Source organism: Loxodonta africana, chromosome 5 (genome assembly GCF_030014295.1).
Source record: "Loxodonta africana isolate mLoxAfr1 chromosome 5, mLoxAfr1.hap2, whole genome shotgun sequence".
NCBI lineage: Eukaryota > Metazoa > Chordata > Mammalia > Proboscidea > Elephantidae > Loxodonta > Loxodonta africana.
This window is the reverse complement of record NC_087346.1, coordinates 41346993-41367520: the sequence shown is the minus strand read 5'-3', so window position 1 is coordinate 41367520 and position 20528 is coordinate 41346993. Positions and strand designations below refer to the sequence as shown.

The window sequence follows — 20528 nt, the reverse complement described above, 5'->3', positions numbered from 1 at the left end:
AGACCATACTTAATGGTCTGACTGAGACTAGAGGAATCCTGGCGGTCATGGTCCCCAAACCTTCTGTTGGCCCAGGACAGGAACCATTCCCGAAGACAACTCATCAGACATGGAAGGGACTGGACAATGGGTTGGAGAGAGATGCTGATGAAGAGCGAGCTACTTGTATCAGGTGGACACTTGAGACTGTGTTGGCATCTCTTGTCTGGAGGGGAGATAGGAGGGTAGAGAGGGTTAGAAACTGGCAAAATTGTCACGAAAGGAGAGACTGGAAGGGCTGACTCATTGGGGGAGAGTAAGTGGGAGTATGTAGTAAGGTGTATGTAAGCTTATATGTGACAGACTGACTTGATTTGTAAATGTTCACTTAAAGCTCAATAAAAATTATTAAAAAAAAAAAAATCACAGCCTTGGAAGCATTATGAGGCAGTTCTACTCTGTCCTATAGTGTTGTTATGAATCGAGTTGACTCAATGGTAATGAATTTGGTTTGGGTTTTTGGTTTATTTCTTAAAATAGCTCTATCTTCTCACCCATTTTGATATTTCATGTTTCACATTCCTCTAAATTTGCTTACTCTGATACCAAATACTAGTTAGCAACTTAGTTGTCTAGTGCTGCTGTAACAGAAATATCACAAGTGGAGGGATTTAACAAAGAGAAATTTATTCTCTCACAGTCTAGGAGGCTAGAAGTCCAAACTCAAGGTGTTAGCTCTCTGTCAGCTCTGGGAGAAGGTCCTTGTCATCAATCTTCCCTGCTCAAGGAGCTTCTCAGCACAGGGACCTCAGGTCCAAAGGAGCCAGGAGAATAGCTCTTGTTTCTTGGTGGTATGATGTCCCCATGTCTCTCTGCTCATTTCCCTCTCTTATATCTCAAAAAAAGATTGATTTAAGGCATAACCTAATCTTGTAGAATGAGTTCTCCCTCATTAACATAACTGCCTCTAATCCTGCCTCATTAACATCATAGAGGCAAGATTTACAACACTTAGGAAAATCACATCAGATTATAAAATGGAGAGCAATAACACAATATCGGGAATCATGGCATAGCCAAGTTGACAGATATTTTGGGAGGACACAATTCAATCCATGACAAACCTGAACCCATTAAAACCCATTGCCACTGAGTCGATTCCAACTCATAGCGACCCTATATAACAGAGTAGAACTGTCCCATAGGGTTTCCAAGGAACACCTGGTAGATTCATACTGCTGCCATTTTGGTTAGCAGCCATAGTTCTTAACCACTACGCCACCAGGGTTCCAGTGACACCTGAAACAAGGGCAAAACCAAAAACAATTTAAGAATACCCCAGTAAAAGCACACAATCTTATTCAACAGGTGTTCATTCAATGCCAGGTATGTGTCAGGTGTACGCGGAGTATCGGATGGCTAGTGAAGAGCAAGATTGACTCAATCCTTGACTTCAAGAAGCTTTCAGCCTAGTGGAGGAGCAAGATAATCAATAAGTAAACTAATAAAGAAATATAGATTGTAATAAGGACTATGAAGAAAATAAAATGGATGATGGAAAGAGGTTGCAGTAGGAAAGGAAGAAGAGGATGAGATTTGCTTTAATCTGGTAGCCAGGACAAGACTCTTCTGAGAAGGTGACATTTTAGCTGACTCTTAATGAAAGAGAAGACAACAAAGGCCCTGATAGGGGAAGAACTTGGAGTGTTCCATTCACACACACACACACACGAAAAAGACCAGTATGGCAAAGAGTGAAGTGGTAGGTACAAAAGGAGGTTGAAGAAGTAGACAAGACTCTGAGGGCCATGGTAAGGGGTTTATGTTTTATTCTAAAAGCAATGAGAAGTTACAAAGGAGTGAGGTTATCTGAGTTATGTTCTTAAAATCTGAATGACTGTGGTGTGGAAAAAATTAATTATGGGGGACAAGAGGGGAAGCAATGAGACCCATTAGAGACTACCTCAGTAGTCAGGCTAAAGATGATGGTTGTTTAGATTCATGTGAACATGGAGAGGTGAGGACAGATCCAGGACATGTTCTGGAGACAGCATTAAGGAGGACTGGATGTTGGATTAATGTGAGATAAGAAAAAGTTCATATTAGAGTATTTAAAAAATAATAAAATCTGTCTCATTTTCTTCCAGTGGGCAATATGTTCTTACCCTAAACCCAAGCCATTGCCGTGGAGTCGATTCTGACTCATAGCAACCCTATAGGACAGGGTAGAACAGCCCCATAGAGTTTCCAAGTAGCAACTGGTGGATCCAAATTGCCGTTAGCAGCTGTAGCCCTCCATAGCCCTAACTGCTGCACCACCACAGCTCCATTCTTACTCTAGTTGCTTTTACAGAAATTGAGTATCTTTGCACAGACCTCAACAGCCACATCTGATTTCTTTTTTTTTTTTTAATGATCCACTTTGCAAACCAAGGTTTAGATTTCCCTAAAAATTGAAGGAGGAAGTATAGGCCACCTCTATTTAATAACTAAACATTCACCACAAGGGCAATGTGATGTTCCTTCATTGATCTGACAATGAAATCCCCACAAAATTGAACCTCCAAACAATTATTTATGATCAACTTTTCATATCTTTTGTTATTTGCAAAGTAGGTCACCCTACTTGAGGGTCATATATGACTGTGGACAGAGACAAAGGACTCTCCCCAAGTGTAAGAGAGTCACCGTAGAACTTACACCTCAATAAGCCAAGAAACTGATCTTTAGTAAGTCAAGGGGACATTGCACAGAGACACGTAACTACAGCTTTGTAAGCCACTGTAAAATTTCCTGATACATTTCCACAGTGACATTTGTGAAATTAGTGGAATCTTAACTCAGTAGAAGGGGGGCTGTCACCAGTCCTCTAGACTCTTCTTCTAGCTCCCTCAGTCTCTGGGACCTCGGGAGCTGCTCTAATAGTAGCTAAATCAATTTTTAAATAGTAATTTAAAAATATTACTTCCTCATCTCAAAACCATTCACACTTCACCAGGAGTTAAAGGAAGATAGGGAATGGCTTATTTAGCCAAGAATGAGGTAGAATTAAAATTCAGAAGCTTGAATTTCTCTGGGCATGGTGTGTGTTTTTGGTTGTGCTGTGTTTACTCTTGGAAAAATGTGGCATCCCTTTTTTATTTTCAAAGGGTTTTAAATGCTTATTAAAAAAAGTCCTTTGAAATCAAATAGCTCTTTAAAGGCTGTATTTTGATGATTTGATTGTAAATGAATGAAAAGCATATGGATTAAGTCACACATGGTTTTAAAGAATTACAGGCAAAAGTGTCCAACAAGACACATTGAGAGTTTACCAAATTCAAATGCTTGAAAGAAAAAGTCCAGGATGGAGAAAAACAAGCTGACCTTATTCTAAGTGGGAGGCTAAGAGATGTAAATGCCTATATGTTAACAATTTGATCTCTGCCATTAGGTTTCTCTGCTTATCATTTCTGCCAAGAGTCAAATACATTTCACTTTTCCAGTGTTCCAATTTAAGCTAACTACCCAAATGCTTTTTACCCAAATGCAGAATAATAAAAAGAGATTCTATTCTGAAATTGGGGTTCAGGTAAGCTAAATAACACTTTACTTTCCCACAGTGGCTGATATTCAGTTCCTAAAACTGCTATTGCATTATCATTAATGAATTTGTCTAAAAGTACAAAATGCAAGTGGTAAATAATATTTTTTTTCTTTTACAGATTTACTTTTTTCACTCCACTCAGAACCCACTCCCAAACCCCATTCCAGAACAATGCTTTTCTGTGCTTATTGTCCAGTGAAGGGATAAGATACAGCACAGCAGAAGGCAGATTAAAAGGGAGAATCTACTTGGCTTTGTGTTTCAAAAACGATGAATTTAGAAGAACCAATAGGAGAAGAAAAAATTTTCGAGATTAGGGTTTTGAACAGGTAGGGTTTCTAGAGATGCAGAGAAGGGAGTGGAAACGATGTAAACAGTGAGGAGGAGTAACCAGGCTAAGAGAATTAACAGCTACATAATATTATATTGTATAAATGTACCATAATTTGGTCTAGTCCCCAATATATAGGCATTTAAGTTGTTTTCAATAGCTTAAAGTTACAGACAATGCTTCAGTGAGTAAACTAGTGCATGTATATTTTCATAATTTTGAAGGCATATCTTTGGGTTAAATCCCTAAAAATGGGTTTGCTAGGTTGGAGAGTAAATGCATATGTAGTTGTGTTAGATACTGCCAAATTCTCATCCGTAGAGGATGTCCATTTTTGCATTTCCATGTGCAGTGGATGGGAATGGCTGTTTTCTCACAATCTTGCCATCAATGTGTTGCTAAGCTTTTTTATTTTTTGCAAATCTGGTAGGTGAGAAATTTTATTGCATCAGTTTTGATTTGCATTTCTCTTATTACGAGTAAAGCTGAACATATTTTCACGTGTTTGAGAGCCATTTTTAAATGATATTTATGAATGGTCAGTTCATGTACTTTGCCCATTTTTAATTGAGTGTTTTATCTTTTCTCCGTTGTTAATGATTTTTTACATATTATAGACATTAGCACTTTATATGTAATAAATATGATAGATATTTTTTCACAATTTGTCCTTTGACTTTGTTGTTGTTATTATTGTTGTTAGGTGCTGTCCAGTCAGTTCCAACTAATAGCAACCCTATGTCCAACAGAAGGAAACACTGCCCATCCCTGTGCCATCCTCACAATCTTTGATATGCCTGATCCCATTGTTGCAGCCACTGTGTCAATCCATCTCATTGAGGGTCTTCCTCTTTTTCTCTGACCCTCTACTTTACCCAGGTTGATGTCCTTCTCCAGGGACTGATCCCTTCTGATAACATGTCCAAAGTATGTGAGATATAGTCTTGCCATCCTTGCTTCTAAGGAGCATTCTGGTTGTACTTCTTCCAAGACACATTTGTTCATTCTTTCGACAGTCCATGGTGTATTTAATATTCCTCACCAACACCATAATTCGAAGGCATCAATTTTTCTTCAGTCTTCCTTATTCATCATCCAGCTTTCACATGCATATGAGGCAATTGAAAACACCATGGCCTGAGTCAGACATATCCTAGTCTTCAAGGAGACATCTTTGTTTTTCAACACTTTAAAGAGGTCTTTTGCAGCAGATTTGCCCAAGGCAATACATCTTTTGATTTCTTGACTGCTGCTTCCATAGGTATTGACTGTGGATCCAAGTAAAATGAAATCCTTGACAACTTCAATACTTCCTCCGTCTATCATGATGCTGTTTATTGGTCCAGTTGTGAGAAAGTTTGTTTTCTTTACGTAGAGGCGTAATCCATACTGAAAGCTGTGGTCTTTGATCTTTATCAATAAATGCTTCAAGTTCTCCTCACTTTCAGCAAGCAAAGTTGTGTCATCTGCATATGGCGGGTTGCTGGTGAGTCTTCCTCCAATGCTGATGCCCCGTTATTCTTTATACAGTCCAGCTTCTCAGATTATTTGCTCAGCATAGAGATGAAATAAGTATGGTTAAAGGATACAACCCTTATGCACACCTTCCCAGACTTAAAACTATTCACTATCCCCTGGTTCTGTTGGAAAGACTGACTCTTGGTGTATGTACAGGTTCCTCATGAGCACAATTAAGTGGTCGGGAATTCCTATTCTTCTCAATCTTATCTATAATTTGTTATGACCCACACAGTCGAATGTTTTATCATAGTCAATAAAACACAGGTAAACATATTCTGGTAGTCTCTACTTTCAGCCAGGATCCATTTAACATCTGCAACCATATATATCCCTCATTACACATCCTCCTCTAAATCCGGCTTGAATTTCCGGCAGTTCCCTGTTCATATATTGCTGCAGCCTCTTTTGAATGATCTTTAGCAAGATTTTACTTGTGTGTGACATTAATGATATTGCTCAATGATTTCTGAATTCAGTTGGATCACCTTTCTTGGAAATAGGCATAAATATGTGTCATGGATTGAATTATGTCCCCCCAAATGTGTATATCAATTGGCCTGGGCCATGATTCCCTGTATTGTGTGATTTTCCTGTATGCTGTAAACCCTGCCTCTATGATGTTAATAAGAGAGGATGGGCAGCAGTTGTGTTAGTGAGGCAGGACTCAACCTATAGGATTGGAATGTGTCTTGAGGCAATCTCTTGAGATATAAAAGATAGAAGCAAGCAGAGAGACAGGGGGACCTCGTACCACCAAGAAGCAGCAGCAGGAGCAGAGTGCATCCTTGGGACATGGGGCCTCTGTGCCTGAGAAGCTCCTCAACCAGGGGAAGATTGAGGACAGGGACTTTCCTCCACAGTGGACAGAGAGGGAAAGCCTTCCCCTGGAGCTGACACCCTGAATTTGGACTTGTAACCTACTAGACTGTGAGAGGATAAATTTCTCTTTGTTAGAGCCATCCAATTGTGGTATTTCTGTTATGGCAGCACTAGATGACTAAGACAATATGGATCTCTTTCAGTCTGTTGGTCAGGTAGCTGTCTTCCAAATTTCTTGGCATAGATGAGTGAGCACTTCCAGTGCTGCATCCATTTGTTGAAACTTCTCAATTGGTATTCTGTCAATTCCTGGAGCCTTGTTTTTCATCAGTGCCTTCAGTGCAGCTTACATTTCTTCCTTCAGTACCATCGGATCCTGATCATATGCTACCTCCTGAAATGGTTGAATGTTGACCAATTCTTTTTGGTGTAATTACTCTGTGTATTCCTTCCATCTTCTTTTCGTGCTTTCTGTGTTGTTTAATATTTTCACAGTAGACTCCTTCAATATTGCAACTCGAGGCTTGAAGTTTTTCTTCAGTTCTTTCAGCTTGAGAAATGCCCAGCACCTTCTTCCCTTTTGGTTTTCTATCTCCAGGTCTTTGCACATGTCATTATAATACTTTACTTTGTCTTCTTGAGCTGCCCTTTGAAATCTTCTGTTCAGCTCTTTACTTCATCGTTTTTTCCTTTTGCTTTAGCTACTGGATGTTCACGAGCAAGTTTCAGAGTCTCTTCTGACATCCACTTTAATCTTTTCTTTCTTTTTTGTCTTTTTAATGACCTCTTGCTTTCTTCATGTATGATGTTCCTGATGTCATTCCACAACTCGTCTGGTCTTTAGTCATTAGTGTTCAATGCATCAAATCTATTCTTGAGATGGTGTCTAAATTCAGGTGGGATATACTCAGGTTGTACTTTTGCTCTCGTGGACTTGTTCTAACATTCTTCAGCTTCAACTTGAACTTGCATATGAGCAATTGATGATCTGTTCCACAGTTGGCCCCTGGCCTTGTTCCGACTGATGATATTGAGTTTTTCCATCATCTCTTTCCACAGATATAGTTGATGCGATTCCTGTGTATGTCATCTGGTGAGGTCCTTGTGTACAGTCATTGTTTATGTTTGCAATGAAGAAGTCATTGATCTTTCAAAATTCTACCATGCAATCTCTGTCATCATTTCTATCACCAAGGCCATATTTTCCAACTACTGGTCCTTCTTTGTTTCCAACTTTCCCATTCCAATCACCAGTAATTAAGAGTGCATCTTGATTGCATGTTCGATCAATTTCAGACTGCAGAAGTTGGTAAAAATCTTTAATTTCTTCATCTTTGGCCTTAGTAGCTGGTGCATAATTTGAATAATAGTCATATTAACTAGTCTTCCTTGTAGGCGTATGGATGTTATCCTATCACCGACAGTGTTGTACTCAACCATAGATCTTCAAATGTTCTTTTTGATGATGAATGTAACTCCACTCCTCTTCAAGTTGTCATGTAGGCATAGTAGACCTATGTCTGATTCAAATTTTTTACATATTAGAGACATTAGCACTTTATATTTAATAAATATTGTAGATTTTTTTCACAATTTGTCATTTGTCCTTTGACTTTGCTAGTGATTTTTTTACCATGAAAAAGGGTTGTTTTTTTTTTAATGTAATCAAACGTATCAATTTTTTAATGTATCAGGATTTTAAGTCATAAGTAGAAATCTTTCTCCTATGTAGGAATTTACCAATGTTTTCATCTAGCTTATTTTTTACATTTAGATCTCTTATCCACTTGAAGTTTATTCTCGTATATGATATGAGGATACTTTATGGTTTTAAATAAAAAAAGGTATACATCAGGATTGTATCCTTTCACCATACTTATCCAAACTGTATGCTGAGCAAATAATCCAAGAAACTGGACTATATGAAGAAGAATGCAGCATCAGGATTGGAAGAAGACTCCTTAAGAACTTGTGATATACAGATGCAACAAACTTGCTTGCTGAAACTGAAGAGGATTTCAAGTACTTACAGATGAAGGTCAAAACCCACAGCCTTTAGTATGGATTACACCACCACATAAAGAAAACAAAAATCCTCACAACTGGACCAATAAGCAACATCATGATAATGGGAGAAAATACTGAAGTTGTCAAGGATTTCATTTTACTTGGATCCACAATTAACTCCCATGGAAGCAGCAGTTAAGAAATCAAACGATATTGTGTATTGGACAAATCTGCTGCAAAAAAACTTCTTTAAAGTGCTGAAAGGCAAAGATGTCACTATGAGGACTAAGTGTGCTTGACCCAAGCCATGGTATTTTCAATTGCCTCATATGCATGCAAAAGCTAGACAATGAATAAGGGAGACTGAATAAAAATTGATACCTTTGAATTATGAGGCTGGCGAAGAATATTGAATACACCGTATACTGCCAGAAAAATGAACAAATCTGTAAGGAAGACCCTCAACGAGATGAATTGCAATGCAGTGGTTGCAACAATAGGCTCAAACATAACAAAGATTGTGAGGATGGTGCAGGACAGAGCAGCATTTCGTTCTGTTGCACATAGTGTCGCTTTGAGTCAAAACCAACTCAATGGCACCTAACAACAGCAACATGATGTGAGGAATAGATTTAATTTTTTTTTTCCAAATGGCTATCCAGTTGCCCCAATACCATTTATTTAAAAGTTTTGCTTTACCCCAGAGATTTCAGGTACTATTTTTATCCTGTAATAAATTTGCTTATGTATTTGGACCTGTTTTGAACTTTTGATTCTATATCATTAGTCTGAGTGTTCATACATTAGTACCTCATTGTTTTAATTATTGATTACCTTAACTCTAGGAAAACTTGTTTATGGAGAGCAGTTGTCCTGTTTCTCACAGCTCCTCCTTTTCGGTATTATCTTAGCTATTATTATGTATTTATTTTGCCATATGAATGTTAGTATAGCTTGATTACCACCATGAAAAAGGTTGTTAGTATGTTTGTTGTGATCACCAATGTATTAGTTAATATAACAAGAATGATATTGAAATGTCTTATCCAAACACAAGGATATAATGCTTTCTTGGAAGTACTTTATGATTGTTTTCATATAAGTTTTGTGTATTTCTTATTATTCCTAAGCATTTTATCTTTTTTTTTTTTTTTTTTTTTGCCTTTGTAGATGGGGTTTTCTCTTTTGTTAAACCCTTAAATTGTTATTATTTGTATGTATGGAAGCTATCTATTTTACTTGATAATTTGATCCAAGCGAATGTGGAAATTATCAAACAATAACATTAATATCACATGCAAGTAAATTTTTTCTGAAGATAATTCAAAAGTGGTTGAACAGTACATCAACAGGGAACTGCCAGAAATTCAAGCCAGATTGAGAAGACAATGTGGAGCAAGAGATATCATTGCTGATGTCAGATGGATACCAGAAACATGTTTAATATGTTTTGTTGACTACGCAAGGGCATTTGGCTGTGTGGATTATACAAATTATGGATAACATTGTAAAGAATGGGAATTCCAGAACAATTAATTGTGCTCATGCAAAACATATACATACATCGAGAGGTAGCCATTGGAACAGAACAAAGGGTTACTTCATGATTTAAAGTCAGGAAAGGTGTGTCTCAGGGTTGTATCCATTCACCATACTTATTCAATCTCTATATTGAACAAAAAATCCGAGAAGCTAGACTATACGAAGAAGAATGCAACATCAGGATCGGAGGAATACTCATTAACAATCTGCAGTATGCAGACGACACAACCTTGTTTGCTGAAAGCGAGGAGGACTTGAAGCACTTACTGATGAAGATCAAAGACTACCACCTTCAATATGAATTACACTTCAACATAAAGAAAACAAAAATCCTCACAACTGAATCAATAAACAACATCTTGATACATGGAGAAAATATTGAAATTGTCAAGGATTTCGTTTTACTTGGATCTACAATTAGCACCCATGGAAGCAGCAGTCAAGAAATCAAATGCCATATTACATTGGGCAAATCTACTGCAAAAGACCTCTTTAAAGTGTTAAAAAGCAAAGATGTCATTTTAAGGACTAAGGTGTACCTGACTCAGGCCATGGCTTTTTTTCAGTCACCTCATAGACATGCAAAAGCTGGTCAATGAATAAGGAATATTGAAGAAGAATTGATGTCTTTGAGTTATGGTGTTGGCAAAGAATGTTGAATATACCATGCACTGCCAAAAGAATGAACAAATCTGTCTTGGAAGAAGTCCAGCCAGAATGCTCCTTAGAAGCGAGGATGGCAAGACTTCATCTCACATGCTTTGGACATGTTATCAGGAGGGACCAGTGACTGGAGAAGGACATCATGCTTGGCAGTGGGGAGGGTCAGTGAAAAAGAGAAAGATCCTTAATGAGATGTATTGACACAGTGGCTGCAACAATGGGCTCAAGCATAAAAACAATCATGAGGATTACTCAGGACCGGGCAATGTTTCCTCCTGTTGTATATAGTATCACTATATATCAGGACCTAACAACGACAAAAATTTTATATCCTGCTACCTTGCTAAACTGTCTTAATGCTTGAGTTACTTTTATCATTCATTATCTAAGATTTTTTAAGTATGTTGTTGTTAGGTGCTGTCCAGTTGTTTCTAATACACAGCAACCCTATGTACAACAGAACAAAACACTGCCCAGTCCTGCACCATTCTCACAATTCTTGTTATGTTGGAGGCAACTGTTGCAGCCACTGTGTCAATCCACCTCGCAAAAGGTCTTCCTCTTTTTCGCTGACCCTCTACCTCACTGAGCATGATATCCTTCTCCAGGGATTGGCCCCTCCTGATCTTCGTCAGTAAGTGCTTCAAGTCCTCTTCTCTTTCAACAAGGAAGGTTATGTCATCTGCATATAAAAACCCAAAGGCAAACCCGTTGCTGTCGAGTGGGTTCCACTCATAGCAACCCTGAAGGACAGAGTAGAATTGTACAAAATGGTTTTCAAGGAGTTCCTATAGATTCAAACTGCTGACCTTATGGTTAGCAGCCGTAGCTCTTAACCACTATGCCACCAGAGTTTCCTATCTGCATCTAGAAGGATGTTAATAAGTCTTCCACCAATCTTGATTCCACATTCTTCTTCATATAGTCCAGCTTCTGGGATTATTCGCTCAGCATACATATTGAATAAGTGTGGTGAAAGGATGCAACCCTGATGCACACCTTTCTTGATTTTAAAGCATGCGTTATACCCTTGCTCCATTAGAATGACTGTCTTTTGGTCTATCTACAGCTTCCACATGAGCACAGTTCAGTGTTCTAAATTGCCATTCTTCGCAATGTTATCCATAATTTGTTATGATCCACACTGTTGAATCCCTTTGTATAGCCAATAAAACACAAGTAAACATCTTTCTGGTATTCTCTGCTTTCAGCAAAGATCCATCAGACATCAGCAGTGATATCCCTCACTCCATGTCCTCTTCTGAATCCAGCTTGAATCCCTGGCAGTTTCCTGCAGATGTACTGCTGCAACTGCTTTTGAATGATCTTTAGCAAAATTTTACATGTGTGTGATATTAACGATATTATTAGATAATTTCCACATTCTGTTGGATCACCTTTCAGTCGGTTGGCCAGGTAGCCGTCTTCCAAATTTCTTGGCATAGATGAGTGAGTATAAGTATACTTCTCAGTTTGCAGTTACCATGCCATACAGGTAATATGAACTCTATTTCCAGAAACATGTTGAGCGCAATCATTGGAGGATCTTTTTCACCCATGTACTGAGACATATAGCAAACTTTATTGGTATACCCTGGACTAAAGATGTAGTTCACTTGTCCCTACTTCATAAAAAAGGTGTCTTTTCATGACTTCTGGCTTCATAAGGAAATAATAGTACAAACTTTACAGAATGCTTGGAAATGTTAAGACTTACAGTGCTTCAAATATTTCTGGTACGTAATAAGCACTCATTAAACTTTGGCTACTATTATTATTATTAGATATTTAAGGTGCTCAACTCGAGCTCTCTTTTCCACAGGTTCTTCTACTTAGATTTCTCTTCCTCTGCAGACATGAAAACCCCCGGCCCTTGCCTTTTAGACTTATATCTACTTTCTGTAACTTGGTTATCTAATTTTGGGCCAGCTCCCACACACTCCTCTAACTTTCCAGAAGCTGTTTTTATTTTTGTCTTTTCTATGTGTCCAAGAACTCCTTTATTATATTTTATAATAACAGTAATAATAAAAAAGCATTTACAACACTCTTCGTACCCTCCATCCAAAAGCCAGGATAACTGTTCTTCCCACCCACATCTGATTAAAAATTCCCTATAACAACACTCCAGACTTGGCTTGAAATTTGCCCTGTGAAATTTATATCTCTCCAAATTCCAAGGACATGCTTCGTCCCTACATTTCCTATCCATTTTGGAAAATCCCTTTGCACTATCCTAGACCGTTCATAAACCCCAGAGAAGGAAGGTGAAACTTTTGACAATCTAGGGGTGGTGGGGGAACCATTCCCACACCTATATATGTATAGAACCAGGATAAGTACTCTGAGAGGGATATACATACATCTGTTGCTATTGTTTCGTGCTGTCGAATAGATTCCGACTCATACTGACCCTACAGGACAGAGTAGAACTGCCTCCATAGGATTTCCTAGGCTGTAATCTTTACAGGAGCAGATCACCAGGTCTTTTCTTCCCTGGAGTGGCTGGCGGTTTCAATTCACTGACTTTTCAGTTAACAGCTGAGTGCTTAACTGCTGTCCCACCAGGCCTCCTTCTATGTCTTTGTACCTCATTGCTTTATATCATAATTTTGCTAACTCTACAAAAAGCACTGTACTGAAGAGGAAAATACTCACACCCAAATTCATTTTAGGGAATTTATTTTATTATGTCTGAAGCCTGAAAAATAAATCATCCAAGCCAAACACAATTTATTTGGATTTTTTTTTTTTCAATTGGCTGACAATAGGAAATGGGGAAAAAAGGAAAGGGGTAAGAGAAGAAAAAGGAGACGTAAACTCCAACGTATTATAATGTAATGGAACCCTGGTAACACAGAGCGACATCGCCAACAGTTGAATCCACCAGCTGCTCCTTGGAAACCTTATGGGGCAGTTCTGCTCTGCCCTATAGAGTTGCTAGGAGTCAGAATCAACTTCACAGCAATGAGTTTGATTTTTGGTTTTATAGTTGGTCAACTCATAGGATCACTATGAGTTGGAATCGCCTTGACAGTAAGGTGGGTTTTTTTGGTATAGTTGATCAGGAGGCCTGGTGGTGCAGTGGTTCAGTGCTCAGCTGCTAACCAAAAGGTTGGCAGTTCAAACTCATCAGCCACACCTCAGAAGAAAGATATGGCAGTTGCTTCCAAGATTACAGCCTTGGAAACGGATGGGGCGGTTCTACTTTGTCCTCCAGGGTCACTATGAGTCCGAATCGACTTGATGGCAGTAGTTTTGGGATAAGTGGTTGACAACCTTTACCGTAAAAAGCTCTTTTGGAAGGCTATGGGCCAAAGCTAGCGAAGTTTCTGCTGAAGAGGGATGCTGATATGAATATTGTGGAAGGGAAAAGAGGAGTCAGAGGAACTGAGCATAGGACAGGGCAAAGGATGAGGGGGAAAAAAGATGAAGCTGGAGGCCAGGGCTCTGAAGGAAACGCTTGAGATACGTTAATGGGACTGCCTTAAAGAGATATTCAGAGTAATATGAAAACTACCAGAATCATAATAGGCATGGCTTTGTTTAAAAGCTGGAGAAAAGGCTGAGTTTTACATCAAAGTTTATGCGAAGCTTAAAATGATCCCATGCAGACAGGAGAAAATTCCTACATCTGGGTTATGGTAGGAATTGTGTCTGTTAATAAGGTTGTAGGAAGAACTGGATCACATAATAAAAACTTCATATATGTAGTGGGAGGAAACGAATACATTTTCTGCAAGGGAAGATAGAAAATCTAGAGAAACAGCATTTCAAAACGTTGTCGTTGTTGCTGGGGCTGTTGCTTAGGGTCTCTTTTCATAGTCCTGCTGGTGGCTTCAGTTAAGAATAGTGGTCCTGAAACAGTTTTAGGAAAGATGAAAGTATTGGTCCCATCTCCCAGGGCCACAATCAGTAGGAATAGAATTAATACTTGCTAATCAGCCCAGCATTGCATTGCCTTAAGCAGTACAGGTGGCCAAATCTAGATGAGATGCAGAAATCACACACCCTTCTATTCCTGTGTGTTCTTGCCGAGTAATCTATAATTCTCCTGGCTATAAACTGTTCCTTCTAGCAACAACATACCATGATTCACTGGCCATGCTTATTCATTAATACCAGCTGCTTAGCAGTGCCTGAAGGTATCAGAAGAAATATGTGTAGATGTTTTAACCATATGGCTTGTTAAAAGTTGATGAAGCCCTTTCATGTATACTTGGGGTTGGCCAGGCACAATGTGCACAAAGCAAAGTCCAGCAATGTGAAATACGGGCCACGGCTTCGTACCAAAGAAGAGTGCTTTTTGTTGCTTTTGACTTATGGCCTTCTTTGTACCTGCATATTGAGAATAACTAAAAATATCTCTGGCAGTGTTGCCGCTGTGGATTTATAAACTGGAATCCAAGAATGATTCCTTATTGTGAACACTGAAACCAAGCGGAGGGGAGAATGATAACTTTTTTTTTAACTGTAGAAAAAATTTATATAACAAAATTTTTGTCATTTCCACTTTTATGTGTACAATTCAGTGACATTAATTAAGTTCACTGTATTGTGCAACTTTCCCTTCTTAGTTTCCAAATTTTTCTATCACCTTTAACAGTAGCTCAGTGTCCCCTAAGCATTGAGTCCTCCTTTCCCCCAACCCTGCCCTCCACCTCTGGTAACACTAATAAACTGTGGTCTCTGTGCATTTGCCTGTTCTAGATGTTTCAGGTAAGTGGGGTCATGTATTTGTCCTTATGTGTCTGGGTTATTTCACTCAGCGTAACATTTTCACATATCAGAACTTCATTTTTCTTCACGGCTGAATAATATTCTATTGCATGTTTATGTCACATTTTGTTTATCCATTCATCGGTTGGTGGACACTTGGGTTCCACCTTTTGGCTATTGTGTGAATAGTGCTGCAATAAACACTGGTGTACAAGTATCTGTTTATGTCCCTGGTTTCAAGTCTTTTGGGTATATAGCTAGGCATGAAATTGCTGGGTCGTATGGTAATTCTGGAAACCCTAGTGGCGTAGTGGTTAAGGGCTACATCTGCTAACCAAAAGGTCGGCAATTCAAATCCATCAGGCACTCCTTGGAAACTCTATGGGGCAGTTCTACTCTGCCCTACAGGGTTGCCATGAGTCAAAACTGACTTCACGGCAATGGGTTTGGTTTTGGATGGTAATTCTGTGTTTAATTTTGTGAGGAAGGATGATAATACTTTTGATAAATATGAAATCTCGATATAGAGTGGATACAAAGAAAAGTTATTTATATTAAAATTGTTTATTTGGTATTTATGTCAACAATAAGGTTTCATCAGAGATATTTCTGTTAGGTGGGATTTATACAGTGTTTCAGCAAATATTGGAAACCCTAGTGGTATAGTGGTTAAGAGCTATGGCTGCTAACTAAAAGATCAGCAGTTTTATTCCATCAAGGACTCCTTGGGAGCCATATGGGGCAGTTCTACTCTGTGCTCTGTCATATAGGGTCACTATGAGTCAGAATCGACTTGATGGCAAAGGGTTTTTTTTTTTTTTTTTTTTTTTGGTTTTATTCTGGTCCAGGCACAGTGTTATATGCCAAGGATACAATGGTGACCAAGTCAAATGTGACCCTTACCTGTACAGAACTTACACTCTAGGTGAGAACATAAAAACAAATATAGAATAAATAATGTGAAGTGCACTGAGAAGAATGAATGAGAGAAAAGGGTATCTATGACTGGTGGGTCTAACCTAGTCTTTGGGGCCAGAGACAATAACATCCTAAAGAGAGTGACATTTAAACCGGGCCTTAAAGGGCAGAAGTGTTGGAATTTGGGAGAAGAAGAGCGGGGAGCATGTTTTACTGGAAGAGACAGCATGCCCCTATACAAAAGCCACAAGTAGTAAAGAGGGTTGTGAGACAAGGAACTGACAAATGTTCAGTATGGCTGCAGTTGAGTGTGTGGGAAATGCTGAGAGAAAAGCCTAGAAAGGTAGAGTCCATGTAGCCCAGACCACCTTACCATAAGGTTCGACCTTATGTTAAGAGCAATGGAAAGCAATGGAAGTAAGAAAGTAAATTGATCAGATACACAGTACCCTGGAGAAGGTACTGAAGGGATGGGAGAGTGGACAAGGAATAGGTAGAAGCTGTGAGAATGGAGAGCGTTTGCAGTGCCCTGAGGTATGGGAGTGACAAATTGTATTTCAGTTCTGAGACACTGGTTTCTCAATTCTGCCATTTTTGCAATCCCAAAACCACACCCTTATTCATCCTATTCTGTCTGTGCTGAGAAAGCCCCGCTAGTTAACCAAAAGTCAAAAAAATAAAAATAAAAAAAGAAAGCCAGAGCCTCAGCAGCAGCTGCCAGAGCAAACGGAACTGAAGTGGATCGGTGAAAGGCCTAAACGAACAGGTGATGTGATTTACGGGGGATCAGAACGCAGGTGACAACAGGAGAGAGGAAAGGGGTGGATGGAACAAAGCATGCTACCAGTCACCCTGAATCTGGTCCCCAGAACAGTGATGAGTAGATCATTCCTTTAATCAGTGTGCACCAAGGATGCCCTACACAGCCAGATTTCCTTCTGCAAGATACACCTTAAAGCCTCGCTGAATTTGATTACCTAAAAAACACATTCTGCCTCAAAGATCTAAGACACAAAGAACAGAAAACCAAATCAAAGCAATACAAGAAGGTCCTTCGGGAGGCCATTTGACAGTGTGGCAGCTGGATATGTAAACCATCCCAAGACTAAACCCAAAACCCTACATTCGATGAAATTGTTAACCTTCCACACGACACAGAAGCCTAGACCCAGGTCATCATACTGAGTCCTGTGAACATTATTGATTAATGCTGCGTTGCAAGTCTAAACTATTAACAGCAGTCCTGGAAGGCACTCGGTCTTCAAAGATAGAAGTAATGTTCACCTTAACCTAAGTCTCTTGGACCAGGCAGGATGAAGCTGCCTGACAACAGGATATCCATGTGGTTGCCTTAAAGTTGAAAAGAGTTGATGTTCAACTGAATAAATGTTTTGCGCGTATAATGAAACACAAATGACCAAATTTGTCTGTACAAAAATGTACAGCAACAGGAAAAATTCAAAGAGATACTAAACTTCTGCACCGCTTATAGAAATTGAAGCATTTGTTGTTGTTGTTGTTAACATGAGATTATTAATTTTTTTTTAAAAACTGCCTGACATTGAATGTGTCATTTAAAAAAGTTTAATCAAAAGACAACCCTGACTACTGAAGCTGCATTAACAAAACGAAAAGGAGATTACTCATTACGTATTCAGAGATTAAAGCCGAGCTCAGTGCATGCCGTGCGAAAATGACTTTTAGCCAGAATTTGTATTCTCAGTCATTTTGTTGTCATTAGGTGTTGTCGAGATGATTTTGACTCACGGTGCCACAATGTGACAAAGCAGAACTGCCCCCATGTGGTTTTACAGGCTGTAATCTTTACAAGAGCAGATCACCAGGTTTTTCTCCCACAGAGCAACTGAGTGGGCTTGAAACCACCAACCTTTCACTTAGCAGCCGAGCGCGCTTAATCATTGCTCCGGCAGGACTCCTTTCCGTCATTTTAGAACCATGAAAATGACCTTGGCCAATGGTATTTGTTTGCCTCATAAAATTCAGTCCTGGACTAAAATAAAACCACTAATTTTCTCCTCATACATGAGGCCCCAGTTCAATTTAGATGTCATCAAAAGGCCCATCAAAAGCACAAAATTATTTGCTTTTGTCACTTTTTGCCCTAAAGACAGCAATTGAATTTAATTTATTGGTCAAGTAGAGAGGAAAAACAAAAGGATTTGCCTTAACCTTCTTTTTAGTGGTTATGCTTATGAGAATTTGCCACTCTACAGAGTAGCTGTGAAGGAATAGAGACAGCCACATCTGTCCCTGGTAGGTACAAATGGTTAATAGGTTAACATACCCAGCTGCTAATCGAAAGGCAGGAAGTTTGAGTCCACCCAGAGGCAGCTTGGAAGAAAGGCCTGATGATCTACTTCCAAAAACTAAGTCATCGAAAATCCTGTGGAGCACAGTTCTACTCTGACACACATGCAATTAGCAGGAGTTAGAAATGACTCAATGGCAATTGGTTGTTTCCCATCCAGAGGCAGGGTCTAAGCCATCTCCCTTTGAATCTGAGTAGGCTTTACGATTGCTCTGACCAATATATTATAGAACAAGAAACATTGGGCCATTCTCCATGCTTGATAAACCTGGCACTCTTACTTCCAGATTCCATGTAAGAAGTTCAACTCCCTGAGACTGCCACGCTTTGAAAAAGCCCAAGCTAGTCACATGGAGAGTCTACATGGAGAGAGATGCCTGGCCACCCCTCAGGTGTTCCAACTGTACCAGCCCAAACACTGGACATGTGGTGAGGAGCCATTTTGGATGTCAGCCCAGTTGAGAACTTCAGATGACTCCACCCCATCTGACACGTGACTGCAACCACAGAAGGGACCCCAGGTAAGAATTGTCCAGCTGAGTACAGTCAACACACAGATACATAAGAAATAAGAATAAATCATTGTTTTAAGCCACTAAATTTGGGGAGGGTTTTTTGTTTTGTTTTTGTTTGCGTGTGTGTGTGTGTGTGTTAAAAGTATATATAACAAAACTTCTGCCATTTCAACATTTTTTACATACACAGTTCAATGACATCAATTACATTTATCATGTTGCCCAACCATCACCACTAGCTGTTTCCAAATTTTTTCTATATCCCTTAAGAGAAATGCAGTATTGGGGTGCCTTTTTACAATACAGGCTATCCCGAGATTACAAACAAGTTCCGTTCCTAAATCTGTCTTTAAGTCAAATATGCACCTAAGTCAGAACAGTTAGGTATGGGTCATACCTAACGTCAGGTAGTCAAACGTTAGTCTCAGTATTTAGTATATGGTATGCTTTCTATGTGTAAAAAACATTGAAGAAACACTTCCAGTTACACTAAAACATCTTTAATATGATAATACAGTAATAATAATAGTAATGTTTTGATGAGCATCACAAAGTAGCACCCATTTGTTATTATGAACCATTGGACATACCTTGCATTTTTAATATAATAGGCTTTACAGGGGTTAGTTCCTAACATAAGTATGACATTTGTAACCTGGGGACTGCCTGTAATACAAAATTTAAAATTCAGTTTTCATCCACACTAGCCATGTTTCAAATGCAGAACAACAAGATGTAGCTAGCGGTCACTATATTGGACTGAGCAAAATAAAGAAAACATTTCCATTATCACAGAAAGTTCTATCAGACAGTAACACTACAGACCAACCCAGAGCTCTGTCCTTGTTTCTCTTTAGAAGGATGAGGCTGAAAGGAATATTTTGGCAATGTATTCTGTCCGCTTAAACATAAAAGCAATTCAAAGTATGACTCCAAGGCTTGTGTCTAACCAAAGTGAGTAAAGAAATGAAAAGCTAGCTTCAAATTTGGAACAAGGTTGATAAACCTTTTCCAGGCTTCATTTTCCTAAGCATGTTTCTTAAAAAAAAAAAGAAAAAACTTTTTGTTAGTCATGTTCCTCCAGCAATAACTGGTCTGATTTTGTCACTAAATATAGGAGAGATTCTTGGGCGGGGGGAAAGCTGTCTCAAGCTTAGCCTTGCAAAGCAAGGCAAGCATGCTGCTGTAATTGAATAGGACATTATGCAGAATTCATAAAGGCTTTTGTCTGACAGAGAATCATTAAGATAAATCAACTGGAAAAGAGCGAGGATCCGGTACCTTGGCACGGTTCCATAAAAAATGTTGCTTTTCATTATGAGATTCCCTTTGTTCCTTGTGGAAAATTCTGAATCTACACGGATGTAGATGTATACGTCTACATGGAAGAGCTACAGAAAGGGAATAGACAGGCATCCAAAGCAGTTATGCATCTATACATACACGGTATGACTTTAGGAAAAGGATACTTAAGATGTCATTTTTTAAAAATGCCTTTGGGGCAATTTGATGGGTTTTTTTTAAAGTAAAGATCAAGTTATACATTTTCAAAAGTGATGGTTTTCTAATGACATTTACTATGAGAATAGAGTTGAACTC

At 38.9% G+C, this 20528-nt stretch overlaps 1 protein-coding gene across 2 annotated transcripts in view; it reads right to left on the bottom strand.

Moving 5' to 3' along the window:
- The window catches only part of PAPSS1 (3'-phosphoadenosine 5'-phosphosulfate synthase 1), a 321125-nt gene that overhangs the window by 117397 nt on the left and 183200 nt on the right, over nucleotides 1–20528 (bottom strand). Inside the window, exon 13 of one of the 2 annotated variants that reach the window (XM_064285462.1) lies at nucleotides 154–205. The exons of the other annotated variant lie outside the window; for it this stretch is intronic. Coding sequence (XP_064141532.1) covers nucleotides 169–205 — 37 coding nt within the window. The 3' untranslated portion in view covers nucleotides 154–168. Of the gene's footprint in view, nucleotides 1–153; nucleotides 206–20528 lie in introns of those variants that run through there. 2 annotated transcript variants of the gene reach the window in all.